Source organism: Odontesthes bonariensis, chromosome 5, assembly GCF_027942865.1.
Source record: "Odontesthes bonariensis isolate fOdoBon6 chromosome 5, fOdoBon6.hap1, whole genome shotgun sequence".
In the NCBI taxonomy this organism is placed as follows: domain Eukaryota; kingdom Metazoa; phylum Chordata; class Actinopteri; order Atheriniformes; family Atherinopsidae; genus Odontesthes; species Odontesthes bonariensis.
Genome location: NC_134510.1, coordinates 25944845 through 25971019, shown reverse-complemented (window position 1 = coordinate 25971019; position 26175 = coordinate 25944845). Strand labels below are relative to the sequence as shown.

At 42.5% G+C, this 26175-nt stretch overlaps 2 protein-coding genes across 9 annotated transcripts; one reads left to right on the top strand and one right to left on the bottom strand.

Moving 5' to 3' along the window:
- Window positions 1–4092: 4092 nt before the first annotated feature.
- Window positions 4093–18013, top strand: epn1a (epsin 1a). 4 transcript variants are annotated; one of them, XM_075465727.1, is made up of 13 exons: window positions 4093–4162; window positions 8067–8224; window positions 8428–8529; window positions 8821–8979; window positions 9155–9283; window positions 9609–9729; window positions 9815–9972; window positions 10152–10223; window positions 11410–11493; window positions 13482–13761; window positions 14420–14584; window positions 14749–14991; window positions 16058–18013. In XM_075465727.1, exons 3-13 carry the CDS (start codon window positions 8461–8463, stop codon window positions 16510–16512), a joined length of 1935 nt encoding a protein of 644 aa, XP_075321842.1. In that variant the 5' UTR covers window positions 4093–4162; window positions 8067–8224; window positions 8428–8460; the 3' UTR covers window positions 16513–18013. The 4 variants fall into 4 exon arrangements, with proteins under 4 accessions (XP_075321842.1, XP_075321839.1, XP_075321840.1 ...); XM_075465724.1 differs by lacking the exon at window positions 10152–10223; XM_075465725.1 differs by lacking the exons at window positions 4093–4162; window positions 10152–10223 and adding an exon at window positions 4242–4399.
- On the bottom strand, window positions 17806–25874 carry foxj2 (forkhead box J2). 5 transcript variants are annotated; one of them, XM_075465721.1, is made up of 11 exons: window positions 25611–25874; window positions 24945–25300; window positions 24765–24839; window positions 24555–24644; window positions 20892–21101; window positions 20353–20818; window positions 20200–20277; window positions 20116–20166; window positions 19910–20035; window positions 18790–19131; window positions 17806–18447 (listed from the first exon to the last, which is right to left on the bottom strand). In XM_075465721.1, exons 2-11 carry the CDS (start codon window positions 25272–25274, stop codon window positions 18335–18337), a joined length of 1881 nt encoding a protein of 626 aa, XP_075321836.1. In that variant the 5' UTR covers window positions 25275–25300; window positions 25611–25874; the 3' UTR covers window positions 17806–18334. The 5 variants fall into 5 exon arrangements, with proteins under 5 accessions (XP_075321836.1, XP_075321837.1, XP_075321834.1 ...); XM_075465722.1 differs by having other exon boundaries at window positions 19910–20011; XM_075465719.1 differs by having other exon boundaries at window positions 20116–20277.
- Window positions 25875–26175: the final 301 nt, after the last annotated feature.

Sequence of the window (26175 nt, the reverse complement as noted above, 5' to 3'; positions counted from 1 at the left end):
GCAATGAAACCATGAGCTATACCTTCCACTCATCGTTGAACCATTCCTTACTTTATTCCCCAAAACTACACACCTGTCTTACTTTCAAATTAGGTGATTTTAGTCGCGTATTAAGAATTTCTCAGTGCATTCATTGTGATAGGCTTTAAATATCATTCAAATAGCTACTTTCTTAAACATTGATGATTACATTTAGTTATTATGCATTTCTCCATGTGCCAAAATAGATCCTTTCTGGTGGACAGAAGACGATTTTCAACAAAAGTGCAATATGAATAGAAATATGCATTAATTCTAAAAACCAAACAAAGTGTGTTTTATGTAATCTAACTACCAATGAAAATGATGTGGGCAAGTGTGTGAATCAGGTCGTCTGAACAGTTGCAGGTACAGAAATTACACTGACAAATGTCATTTAGATCCACACAGCACAGATTATCAAAAGTAATGGCATTCATCAATGAAGTCACATCTGGATGTTTCAGTGTTTGTTTGAGTTTTTCGGTGAATTCTCCGGTTGACGAAGGTGTTTTTCTAGCTTTTAAACCAAAGTTATACTCCTGGAATGACTCGTTTCTCACAGGTGGGACAGTAGGCGTGAAGATAATTCTGTACAGTAGTTTCTCTTTGACAAAGCAGTAGAACAACACTTTTCTAAATAACTCATTCTCTTGTTGTACATGCCGGGGTTTTCTGTTTACTTGAATGAAATAAGGGTTTCTAATGTGCGTCACTTTTGTGTAGTTTGCGCTCAGTCTTGCTGAAATGTTTTCTTCAGCCCGATCCTCCCTGAAAACAGATTGATATAAAAGGATGAAGATTTGCAGGATAAATGGGGAACTTATCAGACACATACATGCCAGCTGTTGCTGTGTTTGTTCTGATCTTCAGGATTTATTGGGTATTATGGCTCCTCCGACAGGCGACTCCGAAGCAGGCTGTAGTAGTTTAATCTGAGGCTAAAAGTAGCTAAACAGTGCCTTCTTGTGGACAGTGTGTGCTATTGCACGTGTGTAGAAAAACCATGGACAGGTGAGACATAACTAGCCTGGGAATTCCCATGCTGCTTTGCGCTCGATTTCATTCTCACTGAAAAGTCAGCCTAAGACATAACATGATTCATCAATGAAATTTAAGGTGTGATTTAATTACGTTTTTTTTTTTTTTTAGGTGTAAAATAAATATGGCACCTCCCATGTCCAAATGGAGTCTTTATGGGTAAAGATGATGCTCAAACTGTAATTACTTCAAATTTGTTTTCTGGAAGTATTTCTGACTGTCAGTTCCAGCTCTAGCTTAGTCTATATAAATCATCACACTGGACATGATCACAATGATGGTTTCCCTTTCATCAGGCATATAAAAATTCAATTTAAGGAGGACATAATAATTAGGATGTTTTCTCTTTTCGTCATTGTAATGTAAGCATGGTGCAGGTCTGTAGAGTTACAAAGCCTAAAGTGCATTCAAAACGACTTAGTCTCTACAAGATGCTGCTCGTGAATTCTTGAATCACCTTGTTTTCGGTTCAGCAAAATGTGCTCTTACCAACTTTTATTGCTTATCATAGCTGGCCCAATAAGTAACCAGATCTTCCGGCAACAACTTTCCATTTCCAAGGCTAATGAGGACTGCAGGTCATCACCATGTAATACATTTGCATATTGCTCGCCATCAGGGTTGGGGAGTAACGGATTACATGTAACGGCGTTACGGTAAAAGGATACAAAATAAAAGTAACTGTAATCCGTTACAGTACAAGCAAAAACGATGTACTCAGATTACAGTTACATTCAGTGAGAATGGGGGTTACTTAACAGGATTACAATTTGTGCGAGGTTGCAGTGACAGAAGTACAGAGCGGCAGGTCGGACTGGGGAAAAAAAATCGGCCCTGGCAATTTTCCCCGGGACCAGCCCCCCCTCAGTATTAATTAGTATCTCCAATCAAATTAAATAAAAATAAAAAAACGAGCACAGACCGCTCATACAGTCAATGGCATGTACCCATAGAAAAAATACACACTCACACACACATCACACAACCTGACTATCGGCTGCTAACAACCATGATCAGTAACCTACACAAACCCAGACACATAATGGCTCGGCGGCCAGCAATCGGATAAACCAATGAAGTGAATCAATCCTGTGAAAGAATGAAAACAAGTGAAGGAAACCTGCACTCACCCATTATGAAGTTAACTCTGCCAGCCCCATACTCTTGCCCCTGCTCAGCCAACTCCGTGACGTCGGGTATGGTTGGTAACGTTACGGCGGCTAGCATTAGCAACGAGGCTGCTAGGCTTGCTAAATCGGTAAGCATTAGGCTACTGAAGAAAGCTAGTCTTTTTAGCTACGTTATATTATCATCTTTCTTCTCGGCTATAAGTTAACCTTTGTTTACGGCCACTGGCCCTAACCTGACGCGCTAGCTGTCAAATCACCGGAAGTTTTCACCGGAAGTACTGGCGCACACACACAAGCAAGGGTGTGCAAAGAAAAATAAAATGTGATGTAAAAGTCTTACTTTGCTTATTTATTACTAAAGTAGAGCACTTCATTGTCATTGCACATGTATTAATGAAATGCAGTTTGGCATCTTATCAAGTGTAACGCGTGCAGATGTATAGCATGCAGTATTTAGAGATAAAATGCAGTTATTTACAGCTAGTGTAAGGAAAGATGGTTAATAGATATGTGCAGAATAGATCAATTACCTAGAGAAATGCATGTGCAGAGAATGTATAATGTAGTTATGGCAGTACAATGAAAAGAAAAATAGCATGGTATAAATAAATGTGATAAATACAGATGGAATCATACAGATAATATACAGATTATCCTATACCATAAATAGGTCAAAGTAATCCAAAAGTAATCCAAAAGTAATTAGTTACATTACTTTTTTTAAGTAATCCAAAAAGTTACACTACAATTACATTTTAAACAAGGTAACTTGTAACTGTAACGGATTACATTTTTAAAGTAACTTCCCCAACACTGCTCGCCATGAAGCTACAGACTCTTTCACATATGCCTTTACAAGAAGTGTAAAGTTGCATTGTGAAAATACAAATATGAATATGATCCGCTACTAATTTGGCTCCAATCCAGCAAAGGAGGTCATAAGAGAGGAGAAATTATCCCTCCTCGTGTTTGCTTACATACATCAAACCAGTATCGTAGAACTTGCCACTGTCCAAGGGTGCTGTCATTAATTGAATTCCAATTGGCTTGAATTGGACTTTATTATCTAAGTGCCTTGAGATGACATTTGTTGTATTTGGCGCTATATAAATAAAAATGAATTGAATTGAATTGAATTCAGCGGATTCTCTGGATTAATATTTGAGAGCACACATTGATGCAGCACTGATCATCCTCTGTTTGGTATGTGGATATATTTGATAAGGACATCTTTTATGCATCTATAAGGTGCAACCTATGTGCGAAAGAGGCTTACTTTTGTATATGTCAAACAACTGCTTCTCACTCTGACATTTTCTGAGTTGAGCAGGCTTTTTGGGAGGGTGCTTAAAGTGACAGGAGTGACTACAGCATGCTCTGGACAGAGGTGTTGTAGCAATGTACATTTAAAAATGAAATTGTTTTTTACATTAAACCATGTGTGCTTATTCTAGAACTGCCCCCAAAGTAAACCACAAACCGTTAAATTAATGTAATACACCTTCTTTAAAGATCTGTATCAAGTTCACAATATCGTTAAAGAATAAACAAATTATTATTTAATTGATAAATGAAAAAATATTGCACTTCCTGTGCCAAGAATTATCTTTCTTTTTCTGCAAAAATATCCTTTATTCAATAATACAGTTGTCCCATCTATATATGGTGGATGAGTGCAAAACAAACAAACAAAAAAACAATAAGAGTACTGTTTATTTACCAGGGAATTTGATCAAACGATTAGAAATACGTCCCTGGGAGGTTTATATAGACAACAGATCATTTCTTTTTCAGTTGTCTCTTTTTGGTAGCATTTCATCGGCACTTTAATGTTGGCGTCAAAGGTTAATTGATTATTCATGAGCTATACTACCATTGCAGGAAAACACAGATACAGGGGGCGCGGTCCTTCCTGTAGGCGAGAACGGAAGCGGAAATTCGGCCATCTCCTCGTACATTCAAGCTACAACAGGGTCAGTACAGTATTCATTTAAATATTTATTGTGTTGTGTTGTCAACATTTTTTGTCATTTTGTCTTTTTGGGGTGTGTATGTAACTCTGTCCTGAAGCGGGATGTGTCCTTGCCAACCAAATTTCGTACAGTCTGGCAGTCATGTTGCCATTTGCGAACTAGCATCGGCAGCTAGCAGGCTAACAGCTACATTGATGGCAGTAGGAGCAGCAAGTGATTTCTTTATCAAACTGGCAGGTAACCTTAATCTTTGTGTCCAGTCTGAAAGGTTTCAGTGTTGTGACGGGGACAGCCCTTTTTTTGTGTGGCATTAGTTGGCCCACTTCTTCGTGCCAAGCTTCACCTCTCTGTACCCCGGTGTGTAGTTTGACTAGACTTTACCCAGACCATGATGGGGAACTGCTAGTCAACAGTTTCGATTAGCTTGGGTGAGAGTTGCTTGCTAAGTGGCTAATGTTAGCCCCCTTATGACAGCTACCGTTTGTTGGCTTTCTCTCCCCAAACTTGCCTCTCCCACTCAGACTTAGTGACACTGTAATGCTTGTTGAGCAATAACTTTGTGGGGTATGTACATTAACCGTTACATAACAGTTGTAAACAGTTAAGTTGCTAAGATATCGTTAGCTTGCTAACTTGATAGGTGTGACAGGGAAAACTGTATTTGTAACGGTTATTAACCTTATCTTTGGGTTGGTTAACTGAGTGGGTGGGACTGTCTTCGGTGGACGGTGGAGTGTCAACTGCATGGGAGTGATACAGTTAGGGGAACAAGGTGAAACTATCTCTTAAATACCAAGTGCACAGTATCAAGTTTTATGTGTTATCAGTGTGTGTAATAGCATTAGTGAATGCCATATGAACTTGAACCTCACAGAGTTTAATATTTGACATGTGATGTGTTATTTCTATGATGTGGGAGGGTGTGGCCAAATGTTGTTGACATATCTAAGCAAGACATGCATAATTATTAGGGGCCTTTATTACCTCAGACAAAAAAAGATGTGACCGAAATATCAAAAATTGTATACGGTGTTTCAGATGGGTCTGAATACTTGTGAAACTTCTAAACTGCTGAGCACCAGACATTAAAAGTTTGTCGTGAAAATGTTAAACAGTCTATTTGAAGTACAAGGTGTGCTTGCTTGTACTTTGCTCAGAGACACGGCCGGGGCAAAGAAGGCTGACGCACACTCACCACTGAATAAGTTAACAAATCCGGATTAGGCCGAGAAATGCCTGAATAGTGACTTTTTAAAGGTTCCAGAGAGCGATGAGTTGAGATCGCACTTGATGAGCCAGATAGATGGACATGGTCTGGATCGCTAATAGACACAGGCCATCACTATTCAAGCCGAGTGCCAGCAAGGTGAAGAAGAGATGCTGCCGTCATGAAAGATGCAATAGTTTGCCACAATGTGTCAAGCACAGGCCTCGTAAATGACCAAATAATGACCTGACTGCCTTACTCGCCAAACTTAGTCCCTGATTAGCATGTTAGCATGAAGTTGTGGTCGTTGTTTCTACTGGAGTTGGCGATAAAGAGATGAAACTGATATGCTCCAGAAAGAAAGCAAGCAGTGTTGGTCAATGAATGCAATTTTAAAAGACAAGAAAACTTGAACATTGCACTAGGGAAGACAAAACTCACTCTCCCTTTGTTCAAAACTCAGCTTTGATGTGCAATAATTGTGGTTGGACTGGGAATATTGTATTTGCCCAACAGTAAAACGACTCTTGAGGAACACAATATGCCTATTGATTCTTCTGGCAGTGCGTAGAGTAGCTGCCTGTTGTGTAAACACGTATTGATGTACATGTACATGTACATGTACATGATGTATTGATTTTTATTTTATAGAACGGGTCATTTATGTTGAGCTTGTGGCGAAAGGCTTGCTTGCCGTCTGTTAGCGAGGCATCGGAGGGTCATTAAACTTGTGAGGTGATGTTATGTGTAAATATAGTTGATGATGTCAAGGTGCCAGAAACTGTGGTGCTTCCTGAAGCCCAAAATGTCCGTGACGCTTACTATCTTAGATTAGTTGTTGCGTCTATATTTTGTAACAGAGCCTCAGGAGTAAACTTGAATCTGACTTTTGCAATCTTTGCTTTATGCTCAGCTGTGTAATGCGTTTTCCTTGAGTGACCAATCCTAACAACATCTACTGTAATGTAGCTTCTATATTACTGGTTTAAGATTTAAAACTTAAACACATTATTATTCCAGCAAGTTAATCTGTTCATTTAAGTTCTTGTTAAAGGTTTTGGTGATATTTAATCATGATTGAGTGCATTACACAAGAGGTACTCCTGGACTCTGTTATCTTTGCTCAGTTGGAGGAAGACGGTGGGATATTATTACAATTATTTACTATTTCTTACAAGAAATGACAGTTATAGGAGTAGCTGAACAGTGTTTTGATGCGCATTTTCTCTCATTAAACTTGCCATTTTGCACTGGCGCGTCAGAGAAAAATATCCATATTTAGTATGATGAGCAGGTGGAATTATTCAACTGCATTGTGGTTTTCTGGACAGTCCTGACAACTTCGAGAAGCATTTTCAAATAAAGAGACACAAATATTAAACATCCAGAAAAAATTTTTGGCTTCCTGCTCACCTCAATTGTTTCGTGTCACAGACCGATGTCACGTCTTTTGGGCAAGAAAATGCAGATTGTAGGAGCAAAATGATGTGTTTATTAGCAACAATGCTTCATTCTGCTGTGCAAGCAATCAAGCACAGACAATGCTCAGGAGATACTGTGGGACTGGGACACAAAACCGTGCATTGCACGCCAATAACAGAAAGGACGAGTTTACAGCCTTAATGTTGATTTTAGAACCTGTTACCATTGTTTTTATAGCCGAAACCATAAAATATTGTGCCATGAAGATAATATGCTCAGTGTACACTTTGCCCCGTGTTAATAACATGGTCATTTCACTCCTGTATGCCAGCTACTTATGCAACAGTGTGTAACGTGATAAACGTGTCGTTTTGAACAAGTTCATAACTGTATGTTTTCGGTTTGTGTAGATAAAAATATGCCTTAATCCTATGTCCTCTTTTCTTCTGCTTAAGATCCACATTATTGGTATTATAGTCGGTGTTTTGAGTCATCCACAGTTGAGTGTAATTGGTCTGGCGGCACTTTTTTTACACAAAGCCATGATAAGGGCTGTTATTACCTACGGTTAAATGAATAGATGCATGCCACATGGCACTGGATTTCAAAGTTCAGTTGATTTTGAGAAGTGCTGTTTCTCTGTAAAATAAAGCGACGCTTGTGTAAATGTTTTTAAAACATGAGAGCAGTTCTTGACTCGGTTTATGAATGAGTTTTAGAAGCTTGAATGAGTACCTGGGTGAGTTAATCATTTCTTTATTTCAAGTTAACCCATTAGACCTAAAGCTTTGTTTAAATAAGACTTATAAAACCGGACTATTCTGGGAAACGTCCACAAAGCCTACTTATTTGTTTATTTACTTGCGTGTGTTTTTTTGTTTTTAAAGGTAAAAGCGTGCAAGTGAAGCTATTTTCTGATGAATAACTTTTGTTTATTCTTACCGTCCACTCTGTGCTTTTTGTAGCTTAATGAATCGTCTGTTTATGCAGCTCGTTGACTCTGGGAATATTGATCTTTTCCTCTGAGTATAAATATCTTGATGGCTAAGATAAAGCATATAAGTAATATTTTGTGCCTTTCTCAGCCATGTGTGTATCAGCAAGAGATCATGTGATTTTATTTTATTTATTTATTTATTTTTTAATGCTGAGTATCCGCTTTGTTTTCTCTGATAGTTATTTTGAAATTAGTTCCAGCATAAGATGTAGCCTGTGTGCTGTGCAGCCTTCATTTTTAAAAACGTTTTGATCATTAATCTCAATCTTGCTCCACAGTTTTCATCTCCCTACGCCGGTGGTTTTCAGACCCAATGTTGCCACGAGAAGAAACAGACAAGCTGAGACGCATCACTCCGTGAATGAGTGGCAGACCTGAAAGAGAAACTAAAGTATAAGAGGAGAGACCCTTACTCTGCAGCTCTCTTGAGTAACAGGTGTGTTAAACATAGTCAAACATAGTTTGAGACGGATCTTTCCGTCTCTTGCACACATCACCTTCTGTCTTGAGCTCCTAATGTTCTTCCTTCCTTTCTTCATCGGCCTGTTCTTATTCATCTGTAACTCTTAGAAAAGTGTTCTTTATCTTAAAACTATCGTATTAACAGTACTTTATAACTCTGCCTCCCCATCTGTTCAGATTGCAACAGAACTCAGCGGCCAGACCATTGCCATGTCGACCTCATCGCTACGGCGACAAGTAAAGAACATCGTCCACAACTATTCAGAGGCTGAAATCAAGGTTGTTTGCTTCCCCTCTTTTCTTCTTATTCTTCTTCTCTTCTCCTTTTAGCCACATTCTCCATATGAGCACAACTTCGCTGCAGCACAGATGACATTAATCAGCCTCTTGTAATCTAATTTATTTCCTCTTGTTATAGTTATTATGAACTAATCACATCACATGGATTCATTATTTCGCCCATCTCTAGCTTCTGCATTGAGTTTGCAATTTTACTCAAAGTCTTTGGTCCAGAATGACTTTTTAAAAAGGGCTTTACTTTAATGTTCATCCCCCCGTGGTGTTGTCCAGGTTAGAGAAGCGACGTCCAATGACCCATGGGGTCCCAGCAGCTCTCTAATGTCAGAGATTGCAGATCTGACCTACAATGTTGTGGCCTTCTCAGAAATCATGAGCATGGTGTGGAAGCGCCTCAATGACCACGGCAAGAACTGGAGACATGTGTACAAGGTATGAATTTGAATTTGACATATTATTGCAACACAAAGTGTTAGTTGGGTACTGAGTGGTGTTACCGGATGTTGGATTTTACAGAGAGATTTACTAACCGCTTTAATGTTTGCGTGTCTGTTTTTCAGGATTTTCTAAGAGTAAACCATTTGTTTAACTTTTTATTTTTCATCAGGCTATGACTCTTATGGAATACCTTATTAAGACGGGTTCAGAACGTGTTGCCCAGCAGTGTCGAGAAAATATATACGCGGTCCAGACCCTCAAGGATTTCCAGTACATAGACAGGGATGGCAAAGACCAGGTACACAAACACACCCAAGCACACAAAGCTGAGTAGAAAGTTCAAATGTTTGGTTAGTTGGCTCCAGTTGTGTGCAATGCAGCCACGCTTTGTCAAACACGTTGCTTGCAGTTCATTCAAGGACCTTTTTATTAAGCGTTTCTGACATCTTTCACAACCTCACAAAGCCAGTTGTCGGCTATTGATGAGTAAAATGTAAAAAGTTTTTACACTAAGAAGATATGAATTGGGACTAATTGCACTTGACCTACCTGCTTTATGTCAAATCTGGTCACCCGAAGGCCACCAGTGAATGTTGTTAAAACATTTTTTTTCTTTGTTCTAGGGTCTGAATGTGCGAGAGAAAGCTAAACAGCTGGTGACCCTGTTGAAAGATGAAGAGAAGCTAAGAGAAGAGAGGATCCACGCCCTCAAAACCAAAGAGAAAATGGCTCAGACCACCAGCGGTGAGATGTTCACTTTAAATGCAGATAAACCAGTAGTTTGAAAGGGGGGCTTGATCTCATCCATGCATATCTGTCCACACTCCAGCCTCCTCGGCTCCCTCAGCGCCCAGCTTGGGGGGCAGCCTGTCACAGGGCTCACAATCTGGAGGGGCAGACCCTGAGCAGGCTTGGCCACAAAGCACTGGAGAGGAGGACCTGCAGCTTCAGCTTGCTTTAGCAATGAGTAAAGAAGAGGCAGAGCAGGTAACACAAAGTGGCTCATCAAGGCCAACGGAGCTAGTTTATCTCCTGCTTTATTGAAGCAAAATTGTAGTTTGAATATTATGCAGCGCAAGTGTATACAGAGGCATTTTTACAGATATTTTTCACTACTGCCGTGCACCTAGCTTTGCTCTCATCATTTAACCGCTAACCTCCCCCAGACTAGCGCGGATCCACTGGAGGATGCAGAGTTCCGCTATGCAATCACTCTGAGCAAAGAGGTGCAGCAAAAGGTCAGGGGCAGAGAGTGTGTCCGGCTGACTGGAGAGCCAGTCCTCAGCCATCTCTTTCTATCGGCACATAAGAAGTATTGATCAATCAAGACAATTCATTTGTGATGAAGATAAACATCAGACCGCAGTAATTATGTTGAGATAATTGAACATTTACAATTTTCCTTCTATAGCTTGCACTTATAAAAAGTTTGGAAAGATGCTTTTCAAATCTATACCAAGATATTTTACAAGTGCGAACCCAACAAATTGATTGACTATAATTTGATTGTTGAATTTGCATGGCATTGGCAAGTATTTACCATAATTGATTTATTTTAGCATTGAGTGCCTTGTAAGTATTGATTATTATTTGATTGCTCTCTCTGATGGCATGCATCCAACTAAGTCTTAATTTGAAATACTCTCTTCCTCACCTGCTACTCTTTTCTCTTGTTGCCATGACTTTATTGTAGTGTGTTTACTGAGTGATAAACTTGTTCTTTCCCTCTTTCATTCACGTGGTGACAGTTCTTCACCAGCTACAATGCTTGACCGGTTTAAACTTTTTAAAGGGTTAAAAAGCGATGTTGTTTAAAAAGTGATTGATTATTTTTGTTCAGAGGCGTCAGATGCCGTCAGTCTTCTTTTGTTTGATTGTCAGTCAGCAAAAGTGTCCTGAGCTGATCTGCTGGAGCTAAATGGCTGATTTTTCTTGGTTGATTTTAATTTATGGCTTAAGGCCTGATGCATTTCTGCAATATTCTCTGGTAACTTCCAGGAGGGCTAAATGATAAAGAAGCTCTGCTACATCCAGGCACTAGATTGGTAGTGATTTTAAGCTCGAGTATTGTGAGCAAGTTGGGCACAAGCAGAACCAGCCAGCATTCGGAGTATTCTCCTCTCCAGCTCTGCTTTTACCCACGTCCGTGACTTTTTACTACAACACACTGCATTTGTCAGGTTTATTTTAGGCAATCATGGGGCAGCGGTTTGGATTTGGCTCGTTTTCCGTGCAAAACTGGATCTTTCCTCTGATTTAACCGAATATCGTTTGATTTAGTGACTGGTTGATTGTCCGCAAACTGTCATCATGATCAAAAGTTAAGTTTCCATTGTTTTTCAACCAATGAAAATCTGCGCCCGTGTTGTCCTCTCTGACGTTGTGTGTCTCAGTGCCTGAAATCGGTGTGTGTGTGATTGGCAGGAGGAGCGGCTGCGGAGAGGTGATGACCTGAGACTGCAGATGGCCCTCGAAGAGAGCAGGCGGGAGAAATCTAAACCAGAGGAGGTGTTTGTGACATGTCATTGTATATTTCTCACTTTTATGGCTTTACCTGCTTGATCTGCATCTCTCTCTCTCTGGGACTAGATGAATAGAGGGATAGATAAAGGATGTAACAGTTTGGGACCTCAGTCTTACTAAGTTAACGCCTAGTGGCATTTACCAATCACCTCACCGGGGTTTAAGTCTGAATTACGTGCTGTCACATAATGCTGGGCGATATAGGAAAAAGTCATATCACGATATATTTTTTTTTATATCAGTCAATATCGAGATATATCACAATATAAAACAAATCACAATTTTGGGAATTTTAAATGTTCCCTGTTACTATTAATTGAGATATGAAGATATCAGAAGGTTCATTTTTAATTAAATATTAATTTTCTGTCAAAGTTGAACTTGACATGTGACACTATACAACTGTTTAAGATGAATACAGAACGGGTATTTTAAATTAAAATCCTATATCTGACCGGTCAACTGTTTGCTCTCTAGCAGCGGTTGTCTCTCTTGCTGTTCGGGAGCTCTCTCCCGACGTCTGATGTACACATCCCTCACACACGTAGTAAACTCACTCAGTTACTTTTATAAGAAACACACAGGAAACATGTTGCTCTGAACTCGGTGAGCTGCACTCGCTCGCTTGCTTCATTGCGGTGGCACTGGAGTGCAAAAGAGAAAATCACAACGGCAAAAGAGAAAATCACAAAATCTCAATGACAAAAGAGAAAATCACAACTACATTGATGAATGGCATTCTTATCCAGTCTGTAATAAGAAAATTAAATGAATAATCACCTTATTAGAATAGCATTGCGTCTGTTCTTAAAGTGATAGTTCGGAGTAGATTCACCCTAGGGTCATTTGAACCGTGACATCCAGCCAAGTAGCCCACCCGCAGTTTTTTCGATATTGGCTGAACATCAGCTGAGTTACTGAGTTATCCCGAATAGCTTAGTATAAGCGCTAACGGACCCTGGCAGCATCTCCAAAATTACCACACTAAAATCACATGCCATAACACCAAACTTCTACAGTAGTACAAATATGGTCTGTACTCACCAAACGATGCATTTGGAAGTTTGAAAATAGTCCAGGAGTTTATTATTATCAACACAAGCCTAATAGCTTCTCTGCTGCTAAAGCTGCGTCGACGTCACTTCCTTGATCTGGGAGCTTCAAAGTAAGATGAGGGTTGATCTACTACTGTAGACAACAAAGTATATGCTCTATTCTACATGAATTTTTATGTTGTAGAGTTGTGAAATTATTTTATCAATGGAGAAATTGAGCAGCCTTGCTTTGTTGTCTACAGTAGTAGATCAACCCTCATCTTACTTTGAAGCTCCCAGATCAAGGAAGCGACGTCGACGTAGCAGAGAAGCTATCAGGCTTGTGTTGATAATAATAAACTCCTGGACTATGTACAAACCTCCAAATGCATCGTTTTGTGAGTACAGACCATATTTGTACTACTGTAGAAGTTTGGTGTCATGGCATGTGATTTTAGTGTGGTAATTTTGGAGATGCTGCCAGGGTCCGTTAGCGCTTGTACTAAGCTAACTCAGTAACTCAGCTGATGTTCAGCCAAGATCGGAAAAACTTCGGGTGGGCTACTTGGCTGGATGTCACGGTTCAAATGACCCTAGGGTGAATCTACTCCGAACCATCACTTTAAGATCAGACACATACTTTTTAACAACTGGTCATTATACAGTTTAAATTGTTCCTTCTGGTCACAATAATCCTGCTCCAGTTCCTGATGTGAGCAGTTTTTGGGTTCTGGACCTACCAAATGACAGCTGAACCCCCCAGAATGAGTGCATGTGACTGTTAACAGCTGCATATATGACACGCAGTATGTCGCATCTTTTGAACTCGCAGTACTTATTTATAAATGATAAAGTTTCTTGAATTTCAAATTACAGTTATCTGACCTCAGTATCTTGCCACTGTTGGAACAGTAATCCATGATGTTTTCCTTTGTATAGGGTGCTCTGATGGAGCTGAATGCTGCGGACCCCTGGGGGGCCCCTGCTGCTCCCACTGCGGGCTCTGCCGGCCCTTCACCTCCACCCACAGTTTCTGTCCCTGCTGCCTCTGGCCCATGGGGCACAGCCCCCTCAGATCCATGGGGAGTAGCATCGCCCACATCCCCTACAAGCTCTGACCCGTGGGGTGGGGGAGCCCCACCTACTATATCCCTTCCTCCAGACCCCTGGGGTGAAACATCCAACAGGGTTAACAACGTCGACCCCTGGGGAAGCTCAGGTAAGCAGCCACAACACATGACCATGTGTAAACTGTAGCCATTCAGGTGGCTGAAGCTGTCCTCTGAGGATGAAAGCAGAACTGTGTCTGTCTGGGTGAAAGAGGATGTGAGCGCCTCGACCTTCGCTCCACGCCACTCCACACTTCTGTTTTCTGTCTTCAAAACAGTCTACATTCATTTTCCATTCACGTCACCACGCTGTCGTATTTGATCTTGTCGTCCACCTACGTGCTTTCAGTTTGTAATGAGGAAAGCAAGCATGCTCAGTCCATTCTCCCTTTGTGTCTAAACCAGGGATTTTTATCCTCTTGTTTCCATCAGGACTGGCTGTGTCTCAACCAGAGTTGTCTCTTCTCTTGCCCTTTTATACCTTTTCTTTTGGTTTGTTTATGTTTTTAAATCAACGAGGTTGCTTCTTATTATCTCTCCTTTACCCCTGCTGAGCTTCAAATGTTTGATAGGTTAAAGTAACTTGGTGAACAGGCACAGACTCTCCTGAACTAATTCATTAAGTGGGTTTTATTGGAGAGGTTAAGGAGAGAGAAATGCCACTGGTGGAACCCAGTCCAGCTTCCTGCTCCCTCCTGAATGTGCGTTGTACTTGGAAAGTGTTGTGTCAACCCTCCCCTCACCTGCATCTCCTCCCCTACCCTGTAGCTGTGACCCCCCCCAGTGCTGACCCCTGGGGCTCCCCAGTCCCACCCAGCACGTCCTCCTCTGGGGGGCCAGTAGACCCCTGGGCAAGGGACGGGCCTGTCCCTGCCTCTGACCCTATCACCTCCGACATCTGGAGTGGCTCCGCCAAACACACTAACGGCACAGGTACATTCACACTTATAGCTGCAAAATGAACAAAACAGTTGTCATGTACATTTCATCCTCCTGCGGCATGTGTGAGTATGTAGCTCTGCATTCATTCTGCTAATAAGTTTTTCACCGTCTGGTTTACTGAAATGTTCCCTTTGCCCCCTTCTTTCCACTTGTAGGAGATCCAGAAAGGCGAGGGTCTTCAACAACAGGCTGTGACAGCACAGGTTCACCGGTGCCCTTTGACTTGTCTTCTCTCGGCTCTTCACTTCCCGTTCGTAAGACTCCTGAGTCCTTCCTCGGCCCCAACGCAGCGCTTGTTGACCTCGATTCCCTGGTGTCATCTAAACCCAAACCCAAACAGCCGCCGCCTCCTTCCATCTCTTCCTCGTCAGCGCACAACCCCTTCCTTCAAAACACAGGTTAGACACCGCCACACTTGATAGGTTCGTTATTTCTTTTTGTCTTTTTTGGATCCCGGGAAGAAGCCTTGAAGGTCCACACAAAGTGAACAGTTGTAAGCGACAGCTTTGTACTTATTTATAATCTAATGCGGTAAAATGTGGCTGGCAATAAAAAAAAAAAACAAAATCTGATTAAACCACATCCTCAGAAGATCTAAACATCTTAAATCCACCACATATTTACAACCATTAACCCAGCGGTATGGAAAGAGTTCCTCTGAACACCCCAGATCAAAGGTTCCAGTTAACCACACAGTATCCATGTTGGAAGCTCTGGTGACCTGGAGGCAAAGCGTACTCGTGTTTTCTGGAACTTCTCTAAACTGAAGCCTTTTTTTTTTTTTTTTACAGTGTGTGCCACCATTGAAAACATTTTAACCTTCAGAAGCTTTCTCATGATGTGCCAAGAGCACATTTAGGAATATATACACGGTAGAAACCGGTGTGAAGATGATCGTGTTGTGAAATGTGGCCTTTATGTGGCTCGGGAAACTTATTTAGTAAAAGCTTTAACCTCTTTCTGGGTTCTTAAAAGAAATGCTGACATAAATAATGTTTATCAGTGGTTCCCAACCTGGGGTCCCAGCCCCCATTAGAGGCACAGGGCCTAAACGGCCCACAGACTGTAGAGGATTTACTTTACATTTACTGGAATAGTCTTTATGAAGGTGAGGCGCATCGCATACAGCTGATGTAACAAACAACTGTTTTGATTTATGAATGAGATATTATTCAAGATTATAAAGAGAAAGACTAGTTAAGTGTTTGTAGTTTCCTAAGTAACCCCAATTCAACACTTAGTAACGTTTTTAGCTGAAAATCACAGAAAACATGACATTATTTTGCAAAAAAAAAACTGCAAAAGTAATGACTTATTAGTAATGACTAATTTAATTGTTTGGCTAAAGTGAGATTTATGCTAATGATGTTATTTTAGCCTGATGAGTTTTTTCTCCGTCACATGCTGTCATTTTCATATACGGAGATACGCATCTATGATGTGTGTGTTTTTTCTGTTTCACAGGCTCATCTGCCCCCGGCATGGCGGTGACTCCAGGCAGCACCATCTCCAGTCGGGGAGTTTCTCCAACACCTGCCTCCTCCAACCCTTTTGGTGTGGCCCCCTCCATCTCACCCCAGCCATCATCACTGGGCCTCAGTAGCCTGCGCACCAGTCCTGTGCCTCCCAATCCCATGCTGGGCATGATGCATCCCGGAATGGGCCTGGGGCCAATGAGTGTGGGGATGGGGGCTCCGGGAATGGGCCAAGTTATGATGCAGGCCAGCCCCATGGGAATGCCCTTTGGCGGGCTCTCCCCTATGGCCCCCCCAGGCTCTGTTCTGTTGGGGCCGGGAGGCGTGCCGCCTCCTCAGCTGATTTTGGGTGGGCCCACAGGAGACGGAGGAGTGATGGGGGCAGGGGGGTCGATGGGAGGAGGAGGAACGACGGGAGCGAGCACCAATCCGTTTCTTCTTTGAGGAAGTGTCACCTCTACTTCGCTCACGTTTCTGCCTCCTCTGTCCTAACTGCTGCCCCCCCCCCCTCATTCATCTCCCCCCGACGCAAGTCGTGCCCACAAAGAAAAAATGTCTACATTTCTATATTTAAAGAAAAGGAAAAAAAATCAAAAATTATGTTTATATGTTCCTTCGACAGCATTATTTCATTTCAAAGTTGTTTTCCACAATTAGTTCTTTTCATTTCAAAATGGGATATTTTGTGGTGGGAAATAGAGATCTATTTATTTTTGTTTTAATCCACTTCTGTGTCGTACTTTATGTTGTTTTGTTTGCTTTGGTTTTTCTTCTCCAGTCCTGTCATGAGATGAAGGTAAGTCCGTGAGAGCAGGTAGCTTTTTCAGTCGCGTCACTCTACTCTTAATACTGCTGCGCGTGGGAGAGCCGGAGGGAGAGGTCACAAAGCCACTAACAAACTGAACAGAGAAACTGTCGCACCTGCCTCTTCCTCTTTTCTCCCTCTAGAATGAAGACGAACACTGAATCACTGAAATAAGTGCATGAAGGATGATTTTTTTTTTTTCTTTTTTAATGGACTCCAGACTTAGACACAGACTGAAAAAAACCTGCATTAACATTTCAGGCACCATGTGGTCAAATTCTCTCAACTATTTCACTCTTAATTTAATTTAAGTGTAATTTATTTTTTTCCAGTACTTGGGAATAAATAAACAAGGAAATTCATGCAAATGATGCCATTAAAATCAGATGTTTTTTTTTTTTTTTCTGATTATTGTAGGAAAGCTTGACATCTGTGATCTGATTTGTTGTTTTATTTTGGGTGGGGGGGGTTTCTCTGTCTGAATGTGTGTGTTTACGTGTGAATGAGAACACAAATGTTTATTTGTGTGCGTGTGTGTGCTAATGCCTGTTTGTGTATTTGTGTCAGTACGTGTTTCTGATCTCATTTCAGAGGCTCGGACAGGTTTTTTGTTTTTGAAAGTAGTCACTTGTATTAATGTGTAATGTTAGTTTTTTCAAATGAGGTATTGTAAATGGTCACATTTCTCTCTCTCTGCCGATCTCACTCTTTTTTTTCATTGATCAGAGGCAATTTTTAATTCTTGATCGCACATTTCATACGGGATCCTTGACGTGCAGGAGTCCTGGAACAACACTGTCCTCGTGTTTCACCCCCCCCCCCCATGTTTGTTTGGAGATGGAGCGCTAACGATGCTTCTTTTAAAGAAGAAAAAATGGGAAAAAAAGACAATTATATTTCAACGAATGAAAGGAGACAAAACAGGGACTTGGAACATGCTCCATGCTGTTCTTTTAATTTAGTTTGATGAATTAATTGTTATTTTATATCAAGAAAAATATCGCTCATTGGGTAAGGTTGAATTTTGTGTGGTGTCGACTGTGAACATTCACATTTGAAAAGCAAAATGGAGAGAAGAAAAAAATCAAAAGAAATTTATGAAATAAAACAAAAACACGGGACGTGTGTTTGGCCTTTCTTGAAGCGTTCTCTGTGTGGAAAGAATAAAGCTTTTTTTGTCTTTGGTGACCATATTTATAGCTTTACAGTCCAACAGATGGGTTACACTTAGCCAAGTACCTACGTAAGATGAGTTGAACAATAACAATAATACAGCATATGAATTTGAGTATATTGGAGGAAAAAAAACTATAAACAGCGAAACTTGTCATTCAGTCGTGTGATGAACTCGATCCCAGGGTTGCTCTCAGAGAAGGAGGTTTCAGAGGTCTTTGCCAAAACGACCACGAAGATTTTTGTGGAACATTTTGTTATTTTTTTCTTCACAGAGGCGATCGAGTGTCAGACGATCAGAGAATCCCAGTCGAAGTCGTCCTGGAACTCCTCGCTGTTGCTGTGCAGATTGTTTAGTTGAGGACGCTGCCGCGGCGTCCCTGACTGAGGCTGAATCCCAGCTGAGACATGGAAAGGAAACAAGAAGTGATTTTTAATGCTTGAATAGGTTCTACTTTTCAACTTTTAACACTGCTGTGGCCATTTTGGGAAACAACTCTTCAGCTTTGTCCAACACAAAACAGTCCTGTCCATATAAGGAAGTTTAAATATCCACATTATTATTTTATGCTCGGCTCTCAAACACACTTAATATTCCAATAAAATCAGTCGTTCATTGTAGCTGTGACACTAAGAGACACTTTCCCAAACAGACTCACTGAAAAATGTGAGTGTCATTGACTGGAGTGAAGTTGCAGTAAAAGTGAAGAAACCATTTCTTTAGCCATGATGCTGCTTCTCACCGGCTGTGTTTGCAGGCTGTGTCAGCTGAGGTCTCTGAAGACCCGATCCCTGCATGTGCTGAGGCCTCCGGGGCGGCTGTGATCCGTTGAGGGGAGGAACCATTGCAGAATAGGGAAGGGGCGACGGGTGGGTGAGGCTGGCCAGGGTGGGAGGTGGATTGGAGGGGAACGGTGGCACTTGCAGGGTGTGAGGTGCTCCGAGGGCGAGTGGGGAGTTATTGCCGGGGGTGATCATGCCTTTCTGAGAGAAGAAGCGGTTCAGGGAGTCGCAGAGGGACGTGAAGAGCGCCGGGTCCAGGGCCCAGTCAGAGAGCTCCGCCTGCCGCATGCTCTCCAGCAGGTCTGGGAACAGGACAGTAAGAAGGCGTTGAAGAGCAGGCAGCTCAAAGCATGAGCGAGTCCTGCTCAGTCTTTAAAGGATATTAAATATCAGAGCCCTTTGAAACCATTTGCCCACAACATGATTTAACAAAGATCTCAATAATTCCTCATATTGACTCTTTCATTATTAGCTTATGACTTCTGAATTGTGAAATGATTTGACTGTTGACACAAGACAAACATCTCAAAGGGATGGTTCACCCAAATGAAAAACCCAAAGATTTAAATGTATTTAGTTTTCGTCACTTGAGGCTGTGAGCAACCTGTCTCTTAGAAATGTTCGGGAGAATCGGATGTCAGAGGTGGAAATCTCAGCTTGAGAGATAAAATCTAAATAAATTTTGAATGTATATGACAGTTGCCTACTAGATCAATTTGGCTAAATAAAATGTGAAAAAAAAAGCCCAAATGATTGTTCAAAGCTGATGGTGGTGGGGTCTTCAAATGACTTTTTAACCACCAGCCCAAAAACATTCACTTTACTGAAACTGATGGCAAAAATAAATCCATCAAATCTAACAATTTGGGAGCTGCAACCAAAAGAACATTTTGTTTGGAAAAACAACTGAAATGATCCTGACAGTATCCTGTAGATTGAGCAGATTACACTCAGACCAGGATATCACAGATTCTCCACATGAGACCCAAACCACTCCCAGATGTGTTTCAATTAGTTATTTATCTTTTCAAATTTGGGTGAAGCAGCCCTTTAAAGAAGAATGTGGTAAACAGCACAGACCTGGGTGACCAGAGAGGTCAATGTTTGCCCAGTCTAGACTGCTGGCAATGCGGAAGCTCTCCTTCAGAGAACCTGGGTTACTGAGCCAGTCGGACGGCACCGCTACAGTGGAAGGGAGGAGGGCAACTTTAGAAAGCAATTTTCTGGGTAATGCAGCCGGTTTTCATGCAATTCAAACATTTCTGGGCTGATAAAGTGAGACTCACTGTGTTGTGAAATGGGCTCCGACTCAGGTGGGTGGGACGCCTGAGCAGCAGCCGCAGGTGGGGCTGCGGCTGCTGCATGAACAGGCTGAGGGGACATTGGTAGCAGAGTTGGAGTGTGAAGTGGTGTAGTGTCATTCGGGACAGCCAGGGGAGGGACGTCGGCTTTAAAGAAAAGAAAATAAGTAATACCTCTGAGCCGTTCGTGAGTGGAAACATCCCTCGATACATGATACTTACACAGTGATCCTCCCCTCTCCCGCATTGTCTTGAAGAGAGACTTGAAAGATGCGTACAAGTCTGGTATGTTCACCTCATCGAAGGAGAATCTCAGTGGAGGATCAGTGGAGTTTAATGACACGGCATGAGCGGCGGCAACAGATGAGGGGACAGAAGGGTGACCGGGCCCTGATGTGGAGTTGACAGTGCAGGGAAAAATAGAAACGGGTTCTGAACTCCCGGGAAAGGACAGCACTGCCTCAGAGAAGGAGGGGGCAGCCGGAGAAGCTGTAGACATGCTCGCAACAGGCAGAGGCGTAGCAGAAGCAGTGGGGATGGAAAAAGTGGAGCCAGGTGGGTGGGGAGGGGGAGGGGGAGGGGGAGGGAGAGGAGGAGGAAAAGAAAAAGAATTGATGGATGACATAGGGGCTGCAGACGGGAGCACCGCTGACTGGGAGACGTAGGCTGGCATGTAGGGTGAGGGTTGCTGTGAAGATGAAGACATGATGTAATACCCAATGAACATGGCTGTAATATGAGGAGGGAAGAAGTGAGTCTACCTTGCGTGGGGGAGGAGAGAGAGAGGCAGTGGAGTGGGGAGACTGTTGCTGGATGGGTCCGAGCGGTGAGGAGTTAAGAAGCTGGAAGTCTGTATGTGGAGATGGTTGTGGATGATGAGGAGAGGGTCCTCTCACAAACTGTGTCTCAGCTGGTTGAGGAATCTGCAACAGCTCAGTGTTGCCAGTCACAGTGGATGAGGCACTGAGATCCTGCAGGAATGTAGCATTACTGCCTAAGTTAAAGGACCGGTTCGGCCAAAATACAAAACTAACAAAGCTAAACCACAACCGAATATGAAGCGCCTGCTCAGGTTTAGCTGCACCCTTCTCTGCTCTGAACACAAAATAAGTGTGGGGCGACTAATCCACAAAACCTGTTTTCGTAGTAAAGATTTCTGCCACAAAAGGGCCACCGCAATATAGCTTTGTTTTCATAAGCTAAACCTTTAAGATAAATATCAGCATTAAATGTGCTGAAGAATATAAAGTGTTATTCAATGAGTCTCAGACTCATGGAAATGTCCAGGAAACTAAAAATGACACCTCTACTACTAATTCATTCTCTTCTTTTGCGGTAAAAGATTCATCCAAGTGATGGAGACGCAAGTTTTACCCAAATTTTAGAGCTGCGGGAGAATTCGAGGTTACCGCCAACGTTACAGATGCTCGATCAGATGAACTAATTCCGTCCTTAATTGTTGTGACGGTTCAGGGGTTCAAAAAAGGGGTACTAAGAGTTTTTCAATATCTGTGATTTTCTTTTCTTTTTTTTTCTTTGTGACAGACATGTACCTGGTCTACAGGACATATCTATCATGCCAAGTACAGGCTCCCCGTAATGAGCTGTGACACACTGATAAAAGTGTGCTGCTCATAGAGTAGATATTGGAGCAGAGACTTTTTTCTTATTTGTTATAACTGACCTTTGTGGGTATCTGTGCAGTTTCAAGCCCATAGGCTTTTGAATGTGGCACGAAAAGAAAAGATGATTAAAGACGATGATTTAAAGAGGACTGTGGTTATAAATACAGTATATTCCAACGGTTACTTTCACCCTAAAAATAAGTTAATATGACTTTTATATGAATAAAGATGTTGAATAAGATTACAGAGGTTTATGAAACAGGTGTATGTTCCGTTAAAGGGAGACCCTAAAGGTTAAAGGGATAATCCGGAGTAAAATGCACTTTAGGTCAATTTACGGGATGTTGGGAGTTGACATCAAAATCATTTAATTCTGATGTGTTTTGAGAATTTTTATTTGACCATTTTCAGCCAAAAGTCGTTAGCCTGGAGGAGAGTGGGGCATATGGTATCGCCGCTACAAAACGCTATTTTTACACCTCTTCTACAGCTCCAAACAACATAACACTTACGTGGTAGTGAGTAGAGGGTCCCTAAATCCAAACCGAAGTGTCCCGAGGTCTTCATGTGGTCGGATAGAGAGTCCAGAATGAATTTAAAACCAGCCAGTATCTTTCCGGAAATGCTCCTGCTGCAGCTGGCATCTTCAGCGTAAAGTCCGTATAGTAGAGCCGAGTGTGGAGTAACACGCTCTGGAAATTCACAATTTCGTTGCCGTTTTTTTTTTACAAACATAGTCCAGTATTTCTTTCGAAAGCCAGGATAGGAACAAACACGCACCATAACTCCAAAAGTTTGCTCCGCTGTTTGTTCAACAATCTGCTCACACACCTCTCCTTCTTCTGTGATGGTCACTCCAGTCACGCAAAAGACGTCTTCCGTAAACAGGAGGCTAGGTCACGCGAGACGTAAGGTCACGTGACATTTTATAAAATTCCAACCTGTTAGTAAGCTAGGCTTTGCTGTTGCATACAACTTCATTTCACTTTCGAAAGAAATACTGGACTATGTTTGTAAAAAAAAAAACGGCAACGAAATTGTGAATATCCAGAGCGTGTTACTCCACACTCGGCTCTACTATACGGACTTTACGCTGAAGATCCCAGCTGCAGCAGGAGCATTTCCGGAAAGATACTGGCTGGTTTTAAATTCATTCTGGACTCTCTATCCGACCACATGAAGACCTCGGGACACTTCTGTTTGGATTTAGGGACCCTCTACTCACTACCACGTAAGTGTTATGTTGTTTGGAGCTGTAGAAGAGGTGTAAAAATAGCGTTTTGTAGCGGCGATACCATATGCCCCTAGCCTAGCAAGCCAGACCCGTACAGCAAATAGCTGTACAGGGGTCTAGTGACGCTGGATAGCAGTGTGGGCGGGATAAACGGCTGTCTGTCAAGTTCAACGCCACGCAATAGGATGGCGCAACAACCAATCAGAGCGATGAAGAAGTTTTATGTAGTCAACGCGACGTGGTTTGTAGTCTATGGCCTGAAAAGCTGATTTCTCTTAAGCTCTAAACTCTGTAAATATATAACTTTAGCAACATTTGAAACATTTTCAGACAAGAAAGTAGTCGTTTAGACCCCCAAGGTAAGCTAGCCGCAGTGAGTAACGCACTTCCGGTTTTGACTGCTCTCGTCCCGTTAACGGAATTTGACCGTTCAAATGCCTCACGGTAGGCGTCCACTATTCCGGCACGTCAAGCCGTATCCAACGCATTCAATTCATTTTCAATGAAATCCGGCCGATCGTTGTCGCCGTGCTCGCAAAGCATGCTGGGATTCCGGCACGGCGAGCGGCGGACCTGCGGCACGTCAAAAAGTTGGGCTCGGCCGGACTTTATGCAAATTTGCCACAGCAGACGGAGTGCGTTGTCCAATGACAGTAGATCATGTGTTCTCCTGTGTCGCAGCAGCAGCAGCAGCAGCACAGCAGCTCTCCTCGCTCGCAGATCCGGATCCATGGTACAATATGAAATAATGTTCCATTGCTAACGATTTATACACATTAATTTCCCTCCAAAACTCAAATTTTTAGAGGGAGAAACTTCGGTTGGTTAAAATCACAAGTTATTTACTTTCCCCCGGAGCCATTCTACACGCCCCACACACCCACTGTAGTAGCAACACGGCGACAACTAGGCATCCAATCCGGCGAGTTACGTTGACGTGCCGGAATAGTGGACGCCTAGCCTTACACACTGAAACGTCGCACCTCTGTCGTCACTAGGTAGCCCGGCCTCCGACCCCGCTCCTCACGATTTGATTGGCTCGATCAACTATTGATTTGGAACGTTGCAAAACGACCACAAGTGACTAGACTGGCCCCGGAGCAAATTCCATTTGCGGCCGCTAGGGGCGTCTAGATTTCTAGGCTAATATGCCCCACTCTCCTCCAGGCTAACGACTTTTGGCTGAAAACGGTCAAATCAAAATTCTCAGAACACATCGGAATTAAATGATTTTGATGTCAACTCAACGTATGTTCTCCCAACATCCCGTAAATTGACCTAAAGTGCATTTTACTCCGGATTATCCCTTTAACAGACTGATTTGTGAAATTTGAACAGTTTTGGGTGCCCCAGTATGTCAAAAAAAAGGGTCAAACCTGTCCCAACCATCTAAATCACAGATATCCATCATTACTACATGGCCTTCTTTGATCCCTCAAACCTGATCTGTAATCAGCCACATTGTAAAAGTAGCTTTTACTCGGCAAGACTCTAAAATTGAAATGGGTCCCACCTAAATTCCTCTAACAAATGAATGAGTCACTTAAAGATAAAACCAAACGTACATCCTGTCTGTCCTCTTCCTCCGGATAGGGACGCTTAGGTGCCCTGATTTGAGTCACATCTGCAGGTCCATCCATCGTCCAATAGGAGCCCTGGAAATACAGGAAGAGGTTTTAGCTTGGGCTTTTTCCCGCAAACTTTTGTCTTGTGTGATGTAAATTCTGACCAAACCGTGTGTCTAGTTTCAGCGTGATGATACAAAAGCAGCTCACCTTGCCGGGGTCGTTCTGTGGTCGAGGAACCTTCCTGAAGCATTTGTTCAGGGACAGATTGTGTCGGATGGAGTTCTGTTAAGAATGAAATGAGTCAGTTCTGTGGTAGTCAGAGAACAAATCACACAGGTACAATAACTACTTTAAACGTTACTACTCTCCAACAGCAATAATGCTTGCCTTCCATCCGCGGCCCGCTCGGCTGTAGTAGGGGAAAGTATCGCTGATCCAGGTGTAGATGTCATTCAAACTCAACTTCCTCTCAGGTGCAGCTGCTATTGCCATGGCGATGAGAGTGGCATAGCTGTGAGGGGGCTTCCCTTTGCAGGTGGAGGCAGAGGGGTTCGGCACTGAGGGTATGAAGTCTCCTCTTTCCCTCCCTTTGTCTCTCTTTTTGTCCCTCTCCCCTCCTCCTCCTCCTCCTCTCTCTTTGCCCGAGCGCAGGCTGCTGATTCCCAGTTTGGGCAGCCAGTCAATACTGGTGAGACTGGAGTCCAAGTCAGTAGACATGGTTTCTGTTTTTCTCCGTCCAGGATCTGAAGGATCAGAATGGGAAGCAGTGGATCTACATGTCCATGTACTTTCTGTTCACATGGGTCATAGCAGAGACATAAACACTGAGCACTCCCACAGGAGACTCCCCTGGGACTGTCAGAGTCAACTGTTCTGTTCCTGTACTTCCAGCCAGCGTCATTAACAAAACAGCAAGTTTAAACACTCGCCACTTTGGCTGCTTTAGAAACTTTCCCTTCTCAAGCAAACACGTGAGATAAGTGTGTCGACATATCAGTGTGTCACCCCCACCTATACCTGCTATTTTCTGAGGAAGAAGATTGAATTGCTTACCTCTCTCTGGTCACTCGAGGCCCAAGGCCTTGAAAAGTGTTCAATATTTTATGTTGTCATCAGACGTGCAGAACTGCTGACAAACTGTGTCCGTCCTTCCCCTCAGAAATCATTCCTCAGCATGCTGATCCCCTCAAGAAACTCCGATCACACCCTCAGTTTGTGAAAGCTTGTGTAACTTTAGAGAAATATACACAAAAAAAAAGTATCGGAGAGCTTCCTTTTTCTCTCCCTCCCTCTGTTCTTCCCCTCCTTTTCTGACCTCACCAGAAATACGTCACTCACTCCGCCCCTGAGTGACATCACACTTTGCACCCGCCTCTGGGAGCTGGCCCCACCTCCTCAGACCAGGTTCTCATTGCAGAGAAACCCTTTGAACTTTACACCTAGAGCAGGGGTGTCAAACTGGTCCATGAAAGGGCCGTGTGGGTGCAGGTTTTTGTTACAACCCTGCGACAGCACAGCTGACTTGTTTCCTTCAATCAACTGAACTGGTAAGACCTTCAGTGCAGTTGATTGAATGAAACAAGTCAGCTGTGCTGTCGCAGGGTTGTAACAAAAACCT

What these genes read in the sequence shown, in the direction of transcription:
- epn1a (XM_075465727.1), top strand. Translation starts at nt 8,461, where the DNA reads ATGTCGACCTCATCGCTACGGCGACAAGTAAAGAACATCGTCCACAAC. An exon ending in GTAAAGAAGAGGCAGAGCAG is followed by an intron (nt 9,973 to 10,151) that starts GTAACACAAAGT and finishes AACCTCCCCCAG; the next exon opens with ACTAGCGCGGATCCACTGGA. An exon ending in AGAAATCTAAACCAGAGGAG is followed by an intron (nt 11,494 to 13,481) that starts GTGTTTGTGACA and finishes TCCTTTGTATAG; the next exon opens with GGTGCTCTGATGGAGCTGAA.
- foxj2 (XM_075465719.1), bottom strand. Translation starts at nt 25,274, where the DNA reads ATGTCTACTGACTTGGACTCCAGTCTCACCAGTATTGACTGGCTGCCC. An exon ending in GAGCGGGCCGCGGATGGAAG is followed by an intron (nt 24,840 to 24,944) that starts GCAAGCATTATT and finishes CATTCTTAACAG; the next exon opens with AACTCCATCCGACACAATCT. An exon ending in GGAGCCCATTTCACAACACA is followed by an intron (nt 20,036 to 20,115) that starts GTGAGTCTCACT and finishes TGCTTTCTAAAG; the next exon opens with TTGCCCTCCTCCCTTCCACT.